Below are 19,383 nucleotides of genomic sequence, written 5' to 3'. Positions count from 1 at the left end.
TGATATGATTCACACTTTCAACATGCAAAATGAAATGATTTTAAAACCGTGTACTACTACTGTAATCGGCCAATCTGCACGAAGAGTTAATGGGATACATTTTTTTATTAATATTGCACAATGAAAAGTAGCTGCACGCTTCATTCATTTGGCACCTATGAAGAAATTACTTCAAAATTACTCTTTTAGGTGCGTGCTGGGAGCATGCTGTGGTTTTGACATCAGCATCATCATCATCATCATCTAACACTGGCATTATATGGTAAAGAAGTCCTTTTGGTGAAGAGAAATGGAATTACTGTAGAAATATGCATGCAACACATGCACAAATTCTCTCTCTCTCTCTCTCTCTCTCTCTCTCTCTCTCTCTCTGACACACACACACACACACACACACACACACACACACACACACACACACACACACACATACACATTATACTGAAGCATTATAGATTCTCAGTGACTCAGTGAAGTTTTCACAACTCGTCACATATTTTTGGATCCAGTCAAGGGCAGATAACACAGAATTTTAATCAGCATTCATGGATTATCACAGGTATGTCTAACATTCTGAGCACATGTCCAACACATCATGCATTCATTTTATCTGTGACATTCGAAATCATTACAGAAAAATTGTCACAGAAGTGGGCGCGAAAGAATAGTAACAAGTGTATAAGACCAATATCTGCGTATAACAGCAATCAGAAACCTTCAACACAATGCTACACGTCTACAGCGGCAGTTCCAAGCACGTTCAGGAGTGCAGTTGTCAACACAAACAGTACGAAGCAGGCTCCATGAGCAGGCATTGTCTCTCAAGGCTCCTCCTCCAAACTGGGTTTGGAGAGGGGCTCGTGTTGCATGGCACAAGATCACAGTCTGTGTACTAGGCAACAGTGGCACACACTACTATTTTCTGATAAGACTCTGTCAGTCTCCGCGTTGACAGTACTGATATCCGTGTGTGGAGACAACAAAGACAACGTTTACACCATAACTGTAGCCTGCCACTCTTCTTAAGGTGCTTCGTTCATGTTTTGGGTTGGGATAATGTACTTCCAAACGACACTCCTTGTCCCAGTACATGGGAGGGTGATTCGTGTGAAGGACTGGGACAACATCCTTGCACGCATTATTGTTCCATTTGCTTAACATATCAGAGCGGGATTCACGCTGATGGATGGCAATGCACGCCCCATCGTCACAATCTTGTGACCACTTTCCTAATAGAGCATAGAATTATTCGGATGGAGTGGCCTCCATATTCTCCAGATCACAACTGCATTTAGAAAACAGGAGCCATGCTAAAACGAGCGGTTTGCAATCGTCTTGTCCCACCGTAAACCTTACAGGGCATCATAAAGGCCGCTATGGACGAATGAGACAATATCCGAAAGACTTATCTAGACAACTTGCTAAGGAGTATGCCTAACAGGGTTCAAAAGTGCGGCCAATTACGAAGAGGGCCAGTTGCTTCACGAACAATGCGTTATGCGAGATGACAGTGAGAGCAAACTGTGTGGAGTCCCTTGTAAGGTGTTGTTTTTGTTTTTAGTTTGTGTTTATCAATTATCATTTTTAATTTTGTTTTCTTATGACCGTACCTACAGAACGAAATCACGTTTGTTTCCTATTATTTTCTGTATAGACAATAACGCAAAATGCAGCATTTATTTTGACCACTGTACTGCCGTTTGCAGACTCATTAGTGTAGCTTACAAGTTATGCGAGATAATACGTTTGTGGATAGGCTTCAAACGCCGAACTGCACCACACCTACCTTCACAACGAAGCCCCCACCAGCACCACTGTCCCCTCCGCTACCGCGCAGTCTGCGCAGCTACGATCCGAGTTACTTTGTGCGCGCTCTACAGAAACAAACAACATGGAAGTTATTCGTGAAGTGAGTGTGAGTGTTGTGACGTTGTTGTGGCAGTGCCCGCTGTCGGAGAGCGCGTGCGGCGCCGCGTCCGAGGCGATGACGTGCCAGGAGCTGCTGGCGCTCTCCGGCGCTCTCAGCGCAGCCCTGCCCACGGGACAGCTCGCGCTCGACTCCTTCTTCTCGTCGCTCAGCAAGGGACCAGGTAAGGCAAGCCTCTCCTCTCACTGCTACCAATAACCACTGCCTAACAAAATAGTCATCAACTTTGGCATTAAAATACATATATAATTAAGGCAACGATTGCCAATTATCTGTTACGCGCAGATACACATCATTCTCGAACTCTTACGGGAATTGGCGAAATGCCACGAGTAATGAGGATAATGGGCAAGGAACACTACACTTGGAGTGAGTGGATAAATGGAGAATTTGAGTCTTACGGGAGGCGTGCTAGGGTAATCCGTACAGCTGCGATGTTCGCTGTGTCTGGATGGCTTACTGAGAGCCAGCACGGTAGCTCAGCGCGTTCGGTCAAAGGGCTGCTCGCCCTCTGTACTAAAAAAGAAAAAAAAACTGAGTAAGGGAATCAACGACCAACTTGAATGGATTTCTTATGACGTCCGCCCAAAAAAGAAAAAAAAGTGAGCAGAGCAACAGTCTAGTAAGCAGGGAACCCAGATTCCAGATTCGAGTCCCAATCTGGTACATATTTTTAATTTTCCCCATCGATTTAAATCAATGCCAATTCGTAGCCATTGTCTGTAATTCCTCTGTGTCGTAACTTTGACACTGCCACGTGACCTACGACAGATGTTTTTATGGTTCCGTGCCTAAATCGGTAAAAACGGAATCCTCATAGTATCATGTTTTTGTCCGTCTGTCTGTGTCCCTGTGTCCCTGTGCGACAGTTAACAACCCTTTTCCTCAGTAACCGGCAGCAAATCGAAATTTATGTCACCACATCTTTTGGTGGCGTAAAAATGTTAATCTTCTAAGTCAATGTAATCAAAAGATATGGCTGTATACGTTACGTATTGGTTCAATTGGCTCTGAGCACTATGCGAGTTAACTTCTGAGGTCATCAGTCGCCTAGAACTTAGAACTAATTAAACCTAACTAACCTAAGGACATCACACACATCCATGCCCGAGGCAGGATTCGAACCTGCGACCGTAGCGGTCGCTCGGTTCCAGACTGTAGCGCCTAGAACCGCACGGCCACTCTGGCCGGCTGTTACGTATTTTGACAATTGTAAACACACTCATCAAAGGCTAAAAGATACTTCCCATTGACTTAGAGTCTTGAAATCTGACGGGAAACAAGACCTCACAGTACAAGTAAAGAAAAGATCAGAGAATTAATTTGTAATTATATCACACGAAAATTTTTTTTCTTACGTTCATTACCCGACTTTGTACTTAAAATTAAAACATACTCTGAAGTCTTGGAATTCCTGGGAGTGATATCTTGCAAGTAACAATGTGGATAATAGGCAAAAATCGTAGCGATTCTTGGTTCCCAGGAATGGATGAACAGCGTATGTATATAATTAAACTTGTGCAGAAACCTTAGAGCATGAGTCCTGCTAGCATCTAGTCATTTTTTTTGTTAACCTCCCATTGGTCGCGAAATGGAAACCACAACGAAAATCAAAAATGTTTTACTTGTAACATTTAGCTACACTATATATGAAGGTATAGCTACCCGGCCATTGACCTTCTAGTGCGAACGCTCTCGCTATGCCCCATCTCGTACGGGACTTGGTAGATTAATCTGCCACGAGTAATGAGTGTGATGGGAAAACATCTATTAGGCGCACTACGAATGTAGTGGTGTGGACATGTCGGGAATGTGGGTCTCACGGGGAGCGTGGAAGGGATACGTCCCTGCAGGTGCACTACCCTCTGTGCCCTCGGTGGCTCAGATGGATAGAGCGTCTGCCATATAAGAAGGAGATCACGGGTTTGAGTCCCGGTCGGGGCACACATTTTCAACATGTCCCCAATGACGTATATCAACGTCTGTTTGCACCTAATTTAACTATCATTTCATTAGCTTCACCTTCTAGCTACTGATCTAAATAGTGGCCGCTCCGATATACACGTTTGTCGCAGTGTCATGCCATCTTTCCAATACCCTCGCCATAGAGGGCAGCCGCCTGTGATTTCCGCCAACTCCTTAAGCCTTCAGCACACGGGAGGAGTTAGCCAACATTGACGTGGCGCTCTACGAGTTTTCCGACTTCACCTCCTGCTATTTCTCGTTGAGGAGCCATTTCGTCACGTGAGACACAAAACAAGTTCTGCGATATTTCTGCAACGTACCACGTGTAGTAGGACCAAAAGGTAACAAGAATGCTTCCTGCATCACAAGTATAAAGCAAGACCCCCGTACTGTACTTGGCGTGTTCAGCAGAAGTCCATATTCGGCGAGTTTTATGTTATACGTTGCACCCTATAAATATTTGCTGTTTCTAAGCAGTTGAATCTCTCGAAAGAGAATCGTTATTGGTACGATTTGTTGTAATAAAATGGCGGGAAACGTCATATTGGTCGTTAAAGAACTTACGTATTTAGTTCCTTTCACGTTATAACTCGTGTGCTAGGAGAGTAAGCCATTTCAAGGCAACCACATATTGAAGAGTCATGAAAGGGTATCGTTCTTATAAGGATTTGTTATAATTAAATGTCAATAATGTCGGCCAGTAAAGTCTTTAGAAGCATAAAATATGAGGTTGCTAGAAGTTGAGATGAAGTATAGCGTAGTTGGCCGAGGTGCCCCGTTACGGAACCAAGGCTAGTTCGGTAGAGGGTTCGTATCCTACTGTACAGATATTTTTTCACTTCCCCTTTTCTATAAAGTTGTGGGAGTTTCCTATGAAACTGACAGAAATAATTTCTTAGTATGTTATGTAAATACAGGGTGTTACAAAAAGGTACGGCCAAACTTTCAGGAAACATTCCTCACACACAAAGAAAGAAAATATGTTATGTGGACATGTGTCCGGAAACGCTTACTTTCCATGTTAGAGCTCATTTTATTACTTCTCTTCAAATCACATTAATCATGGAATGGAAACACACAGCAACAGAACGTACCAGCGTGACTTCAAACACTTTGTTACAGGAAATGTTCAAAATGTCCTCCGTTAGCGAGGATACATGCATCCACCCTCCGTCGCAAGGAATCCCTGATGCGCTGATGCAGCCCTGGAGAATGGCGTATTGTATCACAGCTGTCCACAATACGAGCATGAAGAGTCTCTACATTTGGTACCGGGGTTGCGTAGACAAGAGCTTTCAAATGCCCCCATTAATGAAAGTCAAGAATGTTGAGGTCAGGAGAGCGTGGAGGCCATGGAATTGGTCCGCCTCTACCAATCCATCGGTCACCGAATCTGTTGTTGAGAAGCGTACGAACACTTCGACTGAAATGTGCAGGAGCTCCATCGTGCATGAACCACATGTTGTGTCGTACTTGTAAAGGCACGTGTTCTAGCAGCACAGGTAGAGTATGCCGTATGAACTCAAGATAACGTGCTCCATTGAGCGTAGGTGGACGAAACTAAAATGAGCTCTAACATGGAAATAAAGCGTTTCCGGACACATGTCCACATAACATCTTTTCTTTCTTTGTGTGTGTGGAATGTTTCCTGAAAGTTCGGCCGTACCTTTTTGTAACACCCTGTATAAGTCCTCTGTCTGCCAAGAGTGAGTTTGTTTGATTTGGTGAACTTTTATAAACCGATACCCTTACTGAATGAAAATGTATTTTTCGTTTTTGTCTTATTATACGTTCTCAGCTATTGAAGCTTTTATTTCTGTACGAGGATTGCCTAGAAAGCAACGCACCGCATTTCTTTTTCTCAGCCAAAAACACTGCTACGAATGCGTAACGTGACGTATGTATTATCTCAAGTCTCCTGAGTGAGCACGACAAGTTTCCGTCACTTTCGACAGACAGCGTAGCTCTAAGACAGCCTCAAAATAGCGTCTGTAGATGACGTACGTTACAATCAACGTGCCGTCATTGAATTTCTCATTCCAGAGAAAGAAAATGTGGGGAATATTCACAAACGCTTAAGCAAAGTCTATGGAGCATCTGTTGTCGGTAGAAGTATACTTAGTCTCCGGGCACGGAGAGTGAGGTCATCAGAAGGCGGTTCGGCAGAGCTCCACGACTTGCAGCGATCGGAGAGAACATCCATGGTTGTCATACCTGACATGTTGCAGCGAGTTGATGTTGGCATTCGCGAGGACAGACGCATTACGACTCAGCAGTTGGCGCTGCATCTGTCAATCAGTAAAGGAAGTGTGGATGCAATTATCCGCCCTCTCGGATATTCAAAAGTGTGTGCAAGATGGTTCCCGCGGTGTCTAACTGTGGACCACAAATCGCACAGAAAAAAAACATTTGCCTTGATATGTTGTTTTTTTGCAACGTTTTGAACCTGAGGGGGAGGCCTTCTTGTCCCTGATTGAGCCCAAAACAAAACGACAGTCGATGGAATGGCGCCATTCCCACTCCCCACAGAAGAAAAAAATTCAAAGCAACTGCTCCACCGGTAAGGTCATGATCTCCGTGTTCTGGGACTGTGCACATGTGATTCTCATTGATATGATGCCAAGACGCGGTACCGTTAATTCACAAGTATATGTCAACACATTAACAAAACTCAAGATGCGCTTCCGGCGACTTCGGCGCCACAGCAATCCAGGAAATGCAACACGACAACGCTCGGACCCACACAAGTCTGAGGACTGCTGAACACGTCGCAAAGCAGGGTCTGATGGTATTACCCCATCCACCCTACAGCCATGACCTAGCCCCCTCAGACTTCCACTTGTTTGGGCGATTAAAGGATGCCATTCGCGGACGACATTTTGAAGGCGATGAGAAGGTGATTCACACACTGAAGCACTGTCTCCGCCTCCAGGACAAGGATTGCTACCGACAGGGCATACACGCCCGAGGTGCATTACTTTCTGGGCAACCCTCATATAGCATAGACAGAACAACATGACTAGCATACAGTCAAGACAGCAATTATGCGTTTTAGTAGAGCTAATACAGGAATTCTACGCACGTCCACTTCCGTGAACATACTGTATGGTTAGCAAGAAAATAAAGCCGACACCTGGCGCAGGAGAGCGCTGACAACGCAAAAAAATGTTAACCAGCTTGTGCTCTGTGCCATTAGCGGTGTCACTGGGTGTTCCGTCTGCATTCATGTCAGCATTTTCTGCCTTGTCCCATGGGCCGACGGCCTTACACTGGTCTGTAGCTTGTCATCTGTGCCAAAATGCTATCCTCATAGCTAGTGGTTCATGTGAACCAATAGATGAAAGTTAGAGGGAGCCAAGTCCAGGCTGTATGGTGAGTGATCAAGCACTTCCCATTGAAGACGCAGTAGGATAGTCTCCGTTGCACCTGCTGTGTGTGGTCGAGAATTTTCATCAAGAAGGAAACTCATGGCAGTTACATTATACGGGGCGCATGAAATCAGGCGAAAGCCTTCGCAGGACTTCACACTTGGTGGGAGACACTATTTTCTACACATCTTTACTTGCTCACTGTGCACTCAGAAGTGAAACATGCGAAGTGACGTAATAGATGGACAAATTAGACACACTGCGCAACACCTATGCACTAAGCTTCACCCAATTTGCACTATGGTTTTAATTTCGCGATCGATCGGAGGTTGAAAAAAATGGCACTCATAATTTCAAAAATACATTTTTGTTCTCAGTTTTCTTCAACACATTGGCTGGACTCGCAGCAATTTATCAATTTCGACTTGAGTGGCAATTCTGGAACATATCGATGGAAGGCAATGAAAACCTCATAAATATATTTGCTTAATTTCAAAGGAGAAGCAAAAACGATTTCTTAAAAAATATTAAGTGATACAGATAAATTTGCTGCATGTGCAACTTTATAGTAGAAACCTATTTATTAACACATTAGAGAAATCCATGCACTTTCAAATCTGTCTTTTATAATGGAGTTAGTGGTTAATGTAATTACGTGGTTTTCATAGACAGATGGACTTACGACGTTTTCATTGCCTGCTATCGATATACTGTGTTCTAAAATTATGTTATACCTTGAAGAAAACGATCTATTGACATACAACTGGACGGATGCAAGAAATATCGCTCTTATGAAACACAGCTGGCCTTTTATTCACACGAAGTACTGAGTGCTACCGACCCAGGTCTCAAGCTGATTCCATCTTTCTACATTTTTTCTAGATTTCCAGAACAATTTTGACGCCGTTCCCCACAAGCGGCTTCTAATCAAATTTCCGACCTATGGAGTTATCGACTGAATTGTGCGACTGGATTCGTCATTTCCTCTCTCTTTCTCTCTCTCTCTCTCTCTCTCTGTCTCTCTCTCACTCTGTCTCTATTCGTTTAGTCAATTCTGATTCCTCATGATTTCTTCTATCCCGTACAATCTCCCGAAGACTATCCAAGGTGGAATGCATTACTAATGAATTGTCGTCAATCCATTTCATCCTTTGCAGTCCTCTTCGCTATATGCCTTCCATCTTACCTAGTATAAGATCTTTTCCAGGGAATCATGTCTTCTCATGACCTTCCCAAAGTAGATCTGTTTATGTTTCAGTATCACAGCTTAAAGAGAGCAACCTTGTTTCAATTGCAGTAATACTGAATTAATATCTTTGCAGTCCACGAAACACTAAGGAATTTCCCCCAACACCACAATTCAATGGAGTCTATTCTATTACGTTCACTCTTTCCTGTGGTCTGGATCTCACATCTCTGCAGCACAAACAGGCCTTACTATACAAATAGTCCACACTGTATGAATAAATGTTGCTAAAGCTACACCTTTGCTCCGTGAAACGTTGTCAACATTCGACGCTGACTGTCTAGCAAGTGACAAGCCTCTCTTGATATCATGGTTCTTTGTAATATGCGTGAAGTTTCCTAGAAAAACAAAAATTGTATCAGGAGTTCATCAAGGTAGCGTTATAGGTCCTCCACTGCGCTTAATCATTATAAATGCTTTAGGTGTTTCCTCTTAGACTGTTCGCAGATGATGGTGTCGTTTAGCCGCTAATCATCAGAAGATCAAAAATAATTGCACAGTGCTTTAGATAAAATTCTTGCATGGTGCGTAAATCAATTAATCCTACACAACCTAAAGACATTACACACATCCATGCCCGAGGCAGGATTCGAACCTGCGACCGTAGCAGTCGTGCGGTTCCGAACTGAGCACCTAGAACCGCTAGACCAACGCGGCCGGCTGTATCGGAACCATCCCATGGAAAATGTGTTGGCGAATACGAACCAAAGACTGGCAGAACACTTGGAAGGCAACAAATCCATTGAAGGGACTGCCATTCTACGCTTCTCCGTCCTCTTTTAGAGCATTGCTGCACGGTGTGGGTCCTTACCAAACAGAGCTGAAGCAGGACATTGAAAAAATTCAAATTCGGGAAGCTCGTTTTGTGCTATCGCGAAATACAGGAGAGACTGCATGAATAGGGTAATCGAGTTTGGCTGTCAAACATTAAAACAAAGGCGTTTCTCGCTGCGGCGGCATCTTTTCACGAAATTTCAATCACCATCTTTCTCCTCAGATGGCCAAAATATTATCTGGATTCTTATTTACATAGGAGCAAATGACCGTCGCAATAAAATAAGAGAAATCAGAGCTAGGACGGAAAAATTTTGGTGATAATTTTTCCTTCGTACTATTCGAGAATGGAATGGTCGAGAAACAGTCTGAAATTGGTTCTATGAACTCTCGGCCAAAGGTGTTAGTGTCAATTGTTGAGTAACCATGCAAATGCAGCTGCATGAGTCATCGTCAGAACTAAAAATTCAGAAAAAGTAAGTATTAGATATAAAAAATTCAAATGCGCAAGGTAAAGAAAAATACTATTTTATTTTCCCCTTTATCTTGCATTTTCAATTCTGTAGTATTCGTGATTCCCCCTCCATCATAAAAACGACCTTTTATAGACCAATATCATTATATGTGATTATATCTTACCTGCTGTGTAAAGAACATTTAAATTTATGTATCATAAAAATTTTTCATCGAAATATATTTAAAGACAGAATTTGTTCAATCTATTTTATAGAATTAAAGAGTCGTTAATGACACAAAATCTTGAGATGAAGAGCGATTTTACCTGCTTCCAGACCACCCCGGTCGTCTGAAATAAAAATAACAGTAAAGAAAAAATCTTACCGCTAATGTTGCATTTACCATACATGCGAACGATACCGTCTCGCAGTTACATTTTGTAGGAACCTTGCTACAGGTTTGTATCCTCCTGTTCTGCTCTTCGTCTCTTTACTTGTCATTCTGCTACTGGCACTAGTCTTGCTTCAAACATACATACAATGAATTTCTTTTAGTCTATGACAACTGTGCTGTTATAGGATGTTATCATATATCTCTGTATCCACTCCTCTAAAGCTTCTACGGCACATTGTTAATAAACTGACTTTTTGCGCACAAATAAGTACTATTCCTCAATTGTGATATTCAGCAAGTTACTAGTGCATATCTACTCTCTTACCTTCGTTTGTTATTCACAAAATTTTAGGCCAAGAGCTTGCCCACCCTTATGGAGAGAAAGTTAACTTCAACAGTGAATTCTAGCATTTATTCCTCTTTGATAACTTATTTTTAGTTTCCTTCAACGTCTTTTAGATATGGAAGTAATATCACGGCGCTATAAGCCACAACCATACCTGCCGTCAACATTCACAAGGTCTTTCTTTGTCTCAGTTTTCCGAAGCGACTCTTAACTGAACCCACCTCCGTATATGAAATCGTTAACACACGCTTTTGCGGTAATCCACAACTAGTGAGTAGGCACTACAAATCTTATGGTGGAAGTGCTTTTCACCACCAGTATTTGGCCGGCACGAGAGCAAAGGTGACACACTTCCACCATAGAACATAATCAAATTCCTAACCCCTTAGCTATATCTGTTGAAATGTCATACGGTTGACGGTGGTTGGTATTTTGGAGGGGGGCGTTGACTTCTTCAGCCTCATGCACCATTTCCGTCACCAGCCAGGAATGCTGCGACATCGACAACAATCTGACGCTTTGAGTTCACTGTCATCGATCATTCTTCATACAATCCCGACTTGGTCCATCCAAATTTCATATATTTCTTAAACTTAAAGAACACTGTCACTAATTTCACTTTCATAGTGATGAAGCGGAGCAAGCAGGGGTGAGGTTGTGGCTCCATCAACAAATCAACACATTCTATGGTGACGGTATCAACAAACTCGTCTCTCGTTTGGAGAAATGTGTTTGTCATCAGGCTGTCTATGTTGAGAAATAAATGTTTAGGCATGAATATAAATATGTAGACTGTTAATGACATTCGTTTTATCTGAAAAGCCTTAAAAGTCTTCACATAAAAAGTTCGCCTCAGTACAAGAGCTCATCGGGCATCTGCATGACATAGGTACAGATGTGTGACCTTTTAGCAATCGGAGGAAGATATTTGAAAATCATCTACACTAGGACCTCATATCAAATGAAAATATAGGACTCCTGCATCCGCTCATTTCCTGACTTATTTAGCTGCATATTGTAAGTATTGATTACACAAGCGTACATTTTAAAATTTTTGTCAGACGACTTCTTAAAAGTAGGGTTAGGATCAAATAATAACGCTATAATTCTGAAAATTAGTTTCCTGTCACGTCAGGAATTTCCGCAAAATAAGGTATCATACTCGAAATACTTATGTAACTAAGGCCTAAGGATTAAAATAGAATTTCAACCGAGGTCTGTGTTTTTGTAACAATTGTTTTATGTCAAATTTTCTTTTTTGTTGCTTCGACGAACCTTCATCTTTACTGCCCCTCTTCAACGTCTAGCAATAGTCGGCCATCATACGGTCATTCCGTCTTTCCTGGTACCTGTTCTCCACTCCTTAACGTCCTAATTGAAGAGCTCTCCTTGTTCTTCACTTTAATGCTTCAGATTTTCAACGAATTATCAATATGTGAATTGGGCTATTGCACTCATATTTACTCAAATTTATGAACTTTTCCACCGTATTTTTGACATTTTTCTTTTAATTTTGATTTTTTTAATTTCCTGTAATGTTTTCAGTAACAAACCTTAAATTCGTTCTAGTGTCAAATTAGGGATCCATCATCAGTCTTTGAATCTGAGAACCGACGAAAATTCCAGCTTTCAGTGTTTCTAGACTGATGAAGAAAAGTTTCATAGAAAGCTACTTAAAGCAGAATCCGTATTGTTGAAGTACTCTTACAAATTGTTTCATCAATCTTAGTTTGATATGTAGTAGTGGGAGCAGTAATTTTTTGTGGTCTTCAAGTGGTTCATGCAATATGTTTCTAGACCAGTCGTGAAATGTCTCCTATTTGGCCAAAACTTTACACTCAGATAAATTTGCTTGCCCCAGCTACCCCATTCACATATAAATCAGGGCATTTTGGTTTACCTACATTACTGTCCTAGTAAAATTCTGGTATCTAAAAATAAAACATATTCCATTCCGAAGAAAAGCTGTACGTGGTATAAGAAAATTAAGAATAGTTCTCAAAATCAGCATCTCAAAGTTCTCTGTGCACAATTCGGGATTGCGCCGTAGATTTTCCGTGAAAATGTCGGGAGAAATGAATACCAAACGTTTCGTATTAATATGTAATTTAATAATCAATCATTTTAATACAGTGGTAGCACTGTGTAGTATAATGACTACAGTATAGATAAATTACGGTTTTTGACTGTCGCTGGCCGCTGCACGCCTGATGGACCAACTACATAATGGCTTTCATTTTCGACGCTGCCATAGCTCTCGCATTCACTCGGCACTGACATTTTAGGCTTTCTCGGTTCCTTTTGTGGCTTAAATTAGTACTACAAGTTGTGGAATAAGCCTCGTCAGCTGCGAAGTTTCGCTGGACCGCCACCTGAAAGTGTTGTTGTAGGACTTGTCCTTGAAATGAATAGCCAGAAGCTTCCTCTTTCAGTTCAAAATTGAAAGTTTACCAACCTTTAATCACGTCTTTAAGATCCTACTGGTGCTGACCAGATTTCTTACAGTCTCTAGGTTTACAAACATGTAGTTATTATGGACATACGCGAAGCTTGATTGTTCTTCTCTCGTCACAACGTAAAAGAGCACACAGTACCTAAACTCACAAATATTATTTAAATGATCAAGATCACAAATTTTTGAAGTCTGTTGCTCATAATTATAAGCCGTGCTTTCTCAGCTTGAATGAAACGAAAGTAGAGGCAATCCAAACGGTTCCCGAGGCTACTTTAGAATACAGGGTAGCTAACCCGAAGAAATGCCACATAAAGACTAAGAGCAGAATAAGAACAGAGTCACACTGAACAGAACGAGCGCGGACGCAGACTCCCTGACTGTAAATGGAGCGTATTTTGGCCTAATAAAGATTCGCTTCAGCATATTGTTCAATTTTTTTAATTTATAGTATCTTATTAATTCTATAGGTCATAAAATCCATCTTTTACTTGCTATTGATTTTGTCGTCGTATTTTGTTTCTATGTTATTTATCATGAGCAGCATTTGCTAAAATATGCAGTACTTATTCTTGTTTACACAGTTTAGAATCCCGGGTTCATAGCCATGGAATCCATTTTGGTGATTAAAATTTAGTTACTGAAAATAACACTTGATCATTACTATGGGTGTCAGTAGATTCAGAAAACTCAGGTGATCGAAAGTATATCAACAGATCACGGAAATTTACGTAATTTGTCTACAATTGGCACTTACAGTTTTGATCAGGTAGAATATTTACTTAACAATATCTTTTGAACTAATTGGGTTTGGGTTAACGTAAGTACTTTACTGAAAAGAAGACAAACAGCTCTTTAATTTGGAAGTGGTTTAACCACTAGCTCATAAGATATTTCCCTACGACTAGATGTACGAACTTTTATGATTACAATAACGTTTGATTGCCATCATTTTTGAAGAAACTAATTTTCTCATTGCAACAAAGGCAACAAATTGAGTGATCTCAATAATAAACTTTTGTGGTGGGGTCTTTGTTTCTACATTTTGATAATATAAACACTAATTGCTTAATGTAGGAACTTTAATATCGGAATTTTAGAAAGAAAGCGAACATTTTATGTGACCTTAATACATGAAACAGGAGTGCACACAAAGTAGGATAGTGGGAATCAGCCTACTTGTCACAGTTTCGACGCATCTTTTGTTTTTACTTGCGTTTTCTGCAATTCCAAGCATGTTTACTAGTCATATGATACTACGCCGTCCATTATTTTGCAATTTTCAGTTTAATATTGCCTTTCTTCCGGAGAATATTTTTATTGTCTCAATCTGAGTCCTAGCAGTGCACCTTAAACTATTCATAATGACGTCCGAATCAACGTCTTAGCTAAACGCGTTTCCACGCTACAACAATTTATAACTTTATATAAAGCTAATTCGCAACTGTCACGTGCATGCGCCTACACTGGTACGACGACGTCACAGACAAAACAAAAACATATAGACTATATCTGCCTGTTGCGGGCTCAACCATTGTTTTCGCATTGTTAGTCTCGTAGATAACAGGGATTCAAATCTGATGGTATTTTGTTACACAACCAAATTCCACCGATGTGGGAATAGATGTCAAAAGAAGTTAGTTAAGAATCTAAATTTATTTTGAACCATCTAATATTACACAGACTGAGTTGACAAAAGTCAGGGGATAGCGATATGTACTCGTACATATATAAATGGCGGTAGTATCGCGTACACAAAGTATAAAAGGAACTGTAATATTTACACAGGTGAGTCATGTGAAAAGGTTTCCGGCGGGAATTCATAGACTTAGAACACGGAATGTAGTTGGAGGTAGAGGAATGGAATATCCCATTTCAGAAGTCGTTAGGGAATCCAATAATCCGATGGCACAGTGTCAAGAGTGTGCCAAGAATATCAAATTTCAGGCATTAGCTCTCACCACAGACAACGCAGGGTCCGACGGCCTTCACTTAACGCCCGAGAGAGGATACTGCAGCGAAATTTGGCGTTAATGGGCTGTAGCAGCAAACGACAGACGCCAGTGCCTTTCCTAACAGCCATATCACGATTTCAGTTGGTAAAAGCTCATGATAAGGTTCGCGTGTGACACAGAACCCACGGAGCCATGGACTGAAGTTCTCAATAAAACACTGGGCAAGCTTTTGGCGGCTCCTTAATGGTGTGGGCTGTGTTTACATGGAATGTACTATGTCGTCTGATCCAGCAGGCTATGTCCGGCTATTTGGATACCATTGCATTTCATGTTCCCAAGCAACGATGGAATTTTTATAGGCGACAATGCGCCCTGTGACTAGGCCACAACTGTTCGCGGTTGGTTTGAAGAACATTCTGGGCAGCAACTTCCTGGCAGATTAAAACTGTGTGTCGGACCGAGATTCCAACTCTGGACCTTTGCCTTTCGCGGGCAAGTACTCTACCAACTGGACTACGCAAGCACGACTCACGATCGGCCCTCACAGCTTTAATTCCGCCAGTACCTCGTCTCCTACCTTCCAAACTTCACAGAAGCTCTCCTGCATTGGTAGAGCACTTGCTCGCGAAAGGCAAAGGTCCCGAGTTCGAATCTCGGTCCGGCACACAGTTTTAATCTGGCAGGAAGTTTCATATCAGCGCACACTCCGCTGCAGAGAGAAAATCTCACTCTGGAAACATCTCCCAGGCTGTGGCTAAGCCATGTCTCCGCAATATTCTTTCTTCCACGAGTGCTAGTTCTGCAAGGTATGCAGAGAGCTTCTGTGGAGTTTGGAAGGTAGGAGACGAGGTACTGGTAGAAGTAAAGCTGTGAGGACGGGTCGTGAGTCGTGCATGGGTAGCTCAGTTGGAGAGTACTTGCCCGCGAAAGGCAAAGGTCCCGAGTTCGATTCTCGGTCCGGCACACAGTTTTAATCTGCCAGGAAGTTTCATAACAGCGCACACTCCGCTGCAGAGTGAAAATCTCATTCTGGACAGTTCGAGCCACCCAGATCGCCCGACATCAATCCCATCGAAAATTCGTGGGACCTGATCGAGAGGTCAGTTCGTGCGCAAAATCCTGCACCGGCAACACTCTCACAATTATAGACGCCTATAGGATTAGCATGGCTCAGTATTGGCTCTAGGATTAGCATCGCTCTGTATTTCTGCAGGGGCTTCCAACGTCTTGTTGAGTCGATACCACATGCAGTTGTTGCATTATGCTGGACAAAAGGCGGTCCCATTCGATATTAGGATGTGTCCCCTTACTTTTGTCGCCTCTGTGTAGATCGGTGTTACAATTTCCAGTAGATACGAAAACATTAAGAAGACTTGGCCACAGTGAAGGTTGTGTGTGTGTGTGTGTGTGTGTGTGTGTGTGTGTGTGTGTGTGTGTGTGTGCGTGTGTGTGTGTGTGTGTATGTGTGTGTGTACGAGTAAACTGAATTCATACGCAAGTGTAGAGAGTTTGAGGAGACGCTTTGAACAAGACGTCTGCTGGTGGGACACGGCGTGCGGTCGCGGCAGCGTGTGTACCCGTCTGCGGCGGCGAACAAGGCGAGACGAGACGGGAAGCAAGGCGAAACAAGGCTAGGCCCGGCGCTGTAATGAGGAGCAGTCGGCAGCCGTGATTCGGCACACGCGTGGCGCGACACCCACGGCCCAATTACTGCGCGCGCCTGCCTGCCGCCACCTCGTTACCCTGCAGTGTGGGAGCGCGAGTATCGTGTGACAGCTGCTCGCGGCCGTGTACCGCGCGCCACTGGCAGCACAGCTGCCTTTGTGCTCCCCACCGCCAGGCATCAGAGTCGAAGGCGGAGACGTCCTGCGTCATCTCGAAGACAGAAAAGAGTTGCCGGCATATGTGCACCTCACGGAAGGAAACCAGAAGCTGAACATGCGATTTTTTGCTGCTGGTGAACAACGCAACCAGTGACAAATACTTTTAAAAATATGTATTTTAATGTCATTACCTACTTCAGTTCATCATGCCCATCTTCAGACGGCTCATTTTTTCAATTCTTTAGTAGCATTTCGTCCTCTCCTGCACCGTATAAGAATATTAAGAATACACTACCAACCATTAATATTGCTACACCACGAAGATGACGTGCTACAGACGCGAAATTTAACCGACAGGAAGAAGATGCTGTGATATGCAAATGATTAGCTTTTCAGAGCATTCACACAAGGTTGGCGCCGCTGGCGACACCTACAACGAGCTGACATGACGAAAGTTTCCAACCGATTTCTCATACACAAACAGCAGTTGACCGGCGTTGCCTGGTGAAACGTTGTTGTGATGCCTTGTGTAAGAAGGAGAAATGCTTACCATCACGTTTACGACTTTGATAAAGGTCGGATTGTAGCCAATCGCGATTGAGGTTTACCGTATCGCGACATGGCTGTTCGCGTTGGTCGAGATCCAATGACTGTTAGCAGAATATGGAATCGGTGGGTTCAGGAGGGTAATACGGAACGCCGTTCTGGATTCCAACGGCCTCGTATCACTAGCAGACGAGATGACAGGCATCTTATCCGCATGGGTGTAACGGATCGTGCACCCATGACTCAATCCTTGAGTCAACAGATGGGGACGTTTGCAAGACAACAACCATCTGCACGAACACTTCGACGACGTTTGCAGCAGCATGGACTATCAGCTCGGAGACCATGGCTGCGGTTATCCTTGACGCTGCATCACAGACAGGAGCGCCTGCGATGGTGTACTCAATGACGAACCTGGATGCACGAATGGCAAAACGTCATTTTTTCGGATGAATCCAGGTTCTGTTTACAGCATCATGATGGCCGCATCCGTGTTTGGCGACATCGCGGTGAACGAATATTGGAAGCGTGTATTCGTCATCGCCGTACTGGCATATCACCCGGCGTGATGGCATGGGGTGCTATTGGTTACCCGTTTCGGTAACCTCTTGTTCGCATTGACGGCACTTTGACAGTGGACGTTACATTTCAGATGTGTTACGAACCGTGGCTGTACCCTTCATTCGATCCCTGCGAAACCCTACATTTCAGCAAGATAATGCACGACTGCATGTTGCAGGTCCTGTACGGGCCTTTCTGGATACAGAAAATGTTCGACTGCTGCCTTGGCCAGCCTACTCTCCAGATCTCTCACCAATTGAAAACGTCTGGTCAATGGTGACCGAGCAACTGGCTAGTCACAATATGCCAGTCACTACTCTTGATGAACTGTGGTATGGTGTTGAAGCTGCATGGACAGCTGTACCTGTACACGCCATCCAAGCTCTGTTCGACTCAATGCCCAGGTGTATCAAGGCCGTTATTACGGCCAGATTTGGTTGTTCTGGGTACTGATTTCTCAGGATCTGTGCACCCAAATTGCGTGAAAATGTAATCACATGTCAGTTCTAGTATAATATATTTGTCCATTGAATACCCGTTTGTCATCTGCATTTCTTCTTGGTGTAGCGATTTTAATGGCCACTAGTGTAGGATATCAAAAAGTTGAAAAACCTCATTGCCTGTCAAATGGGTGGCAATGAGTAAGGAACCCAGTAGACAGGCATTGGTGATTTTCAAGTTTTTGTTATTCTGGTCGCATTTTGCGATGCATTCGCATCGTGTAATCGTTCTTAGGGATGGCGTGCTCAAGGACAAGTTTCTGTAATCTGAAGATGCCCACCACAAGCGAAATGCGTCATCGAAATATGAAAATAAAGACCTCCGCAATGTGTCTTTCCTGCATTCACAGCGCCATATTTGCACCATGTGACCAAAATCAAAACTATTTTTTTTCCAGTAGAGATGGGGGCCGCAGTAACCAATTAGAGTATCTACCAAATTTCGCTGCCATACGATATATTTGAGTGCACATTGGATATCTGTGAGTAACTGCATTTCAATAATTATATCCTGGTATTACATCGGATTTGTGACGACAATACATTGAAGAGCTAAAGAAACTGGTGTAGGCTGGCGTATTCAAATACAGAGATATGTTAACAGGGAGAATACGGCGCAGTGGTCGGCAACACGATCGTGGAAGGCTGCATTAAGCCGATATTTCACTGGGAGAGCGACATGAGGTGTTGCCCCATCGTACATGAAAACAACGGTTTCCACACAGTCGCAATCTTCCAAAGCAGGAATCACACGCTATTCAAGGACACCTCGTTAGCGGGAAAACGTCACTGTAAAAGTGACAGGTTGTCTGGGTGTACACTCGTCAAACACGAACAGACTGAGAATAAAGGTGCTTGTGAAACCCCAGCACACAGACTTATACGGCGTGTGCAACGGCTCTTCGTACACAAAACGGGTTTAACAGTATCCCAAATTCGGCAGTTCTGTGTATTCACTGCACACTATAGCGAACAATGTGCCTGTCATTCCATAGTATATTATCTGGCGACTTGTCATCGACTTCGATGCGTGCCAGAAACCAGACAGCAAACTCATAACTTTGCTGCGGA

At 43.0% G+C, this 19,383-nt stretch overlaps 1 protein-coding gene across 1 annotated transcript in view; it reads left to right on the top strand.

Moving 5' to 3' along the window:
* Nucleotides 1-19,383, top strand: part of LOC126456574 (voltage-dependent T-type calcium channel subunit alpha-1G) — a 795,987-nt gene that overhangs the window by 371,193 nt on the left and 405,411 nt on the right. The window contains exon 12 of the mRNA XM_050092321.1: nt 1,943-2,090. Coding sequence (XP_049948278.1) covers nt 1,943-2,090 — 148 coding nt within the window. The remainder of the gene's footprint in view (nt 1-1,942; nt 2,091-19,383) is intronic.

Source organism: Schistocerca serialis, chromosome 2 (genome assembly GCF_023864345.2).
Source record: "Schistocerca serialis cubense isolate TAMUIC-IGC-003099 chromosome 2, iqSchSeri2.2, whole genome shotgun sequence".
NCBI lineage: Eukaryota > Metazoa > Arthropoda > Insecta > Orthoptera > Acrididae > Schistocerca > Schistocerca serialis.
Note: the sequence above shows the minus strand (reverse complement) of the source record. Positions and strands in the feature narration are given on the sequence as shown.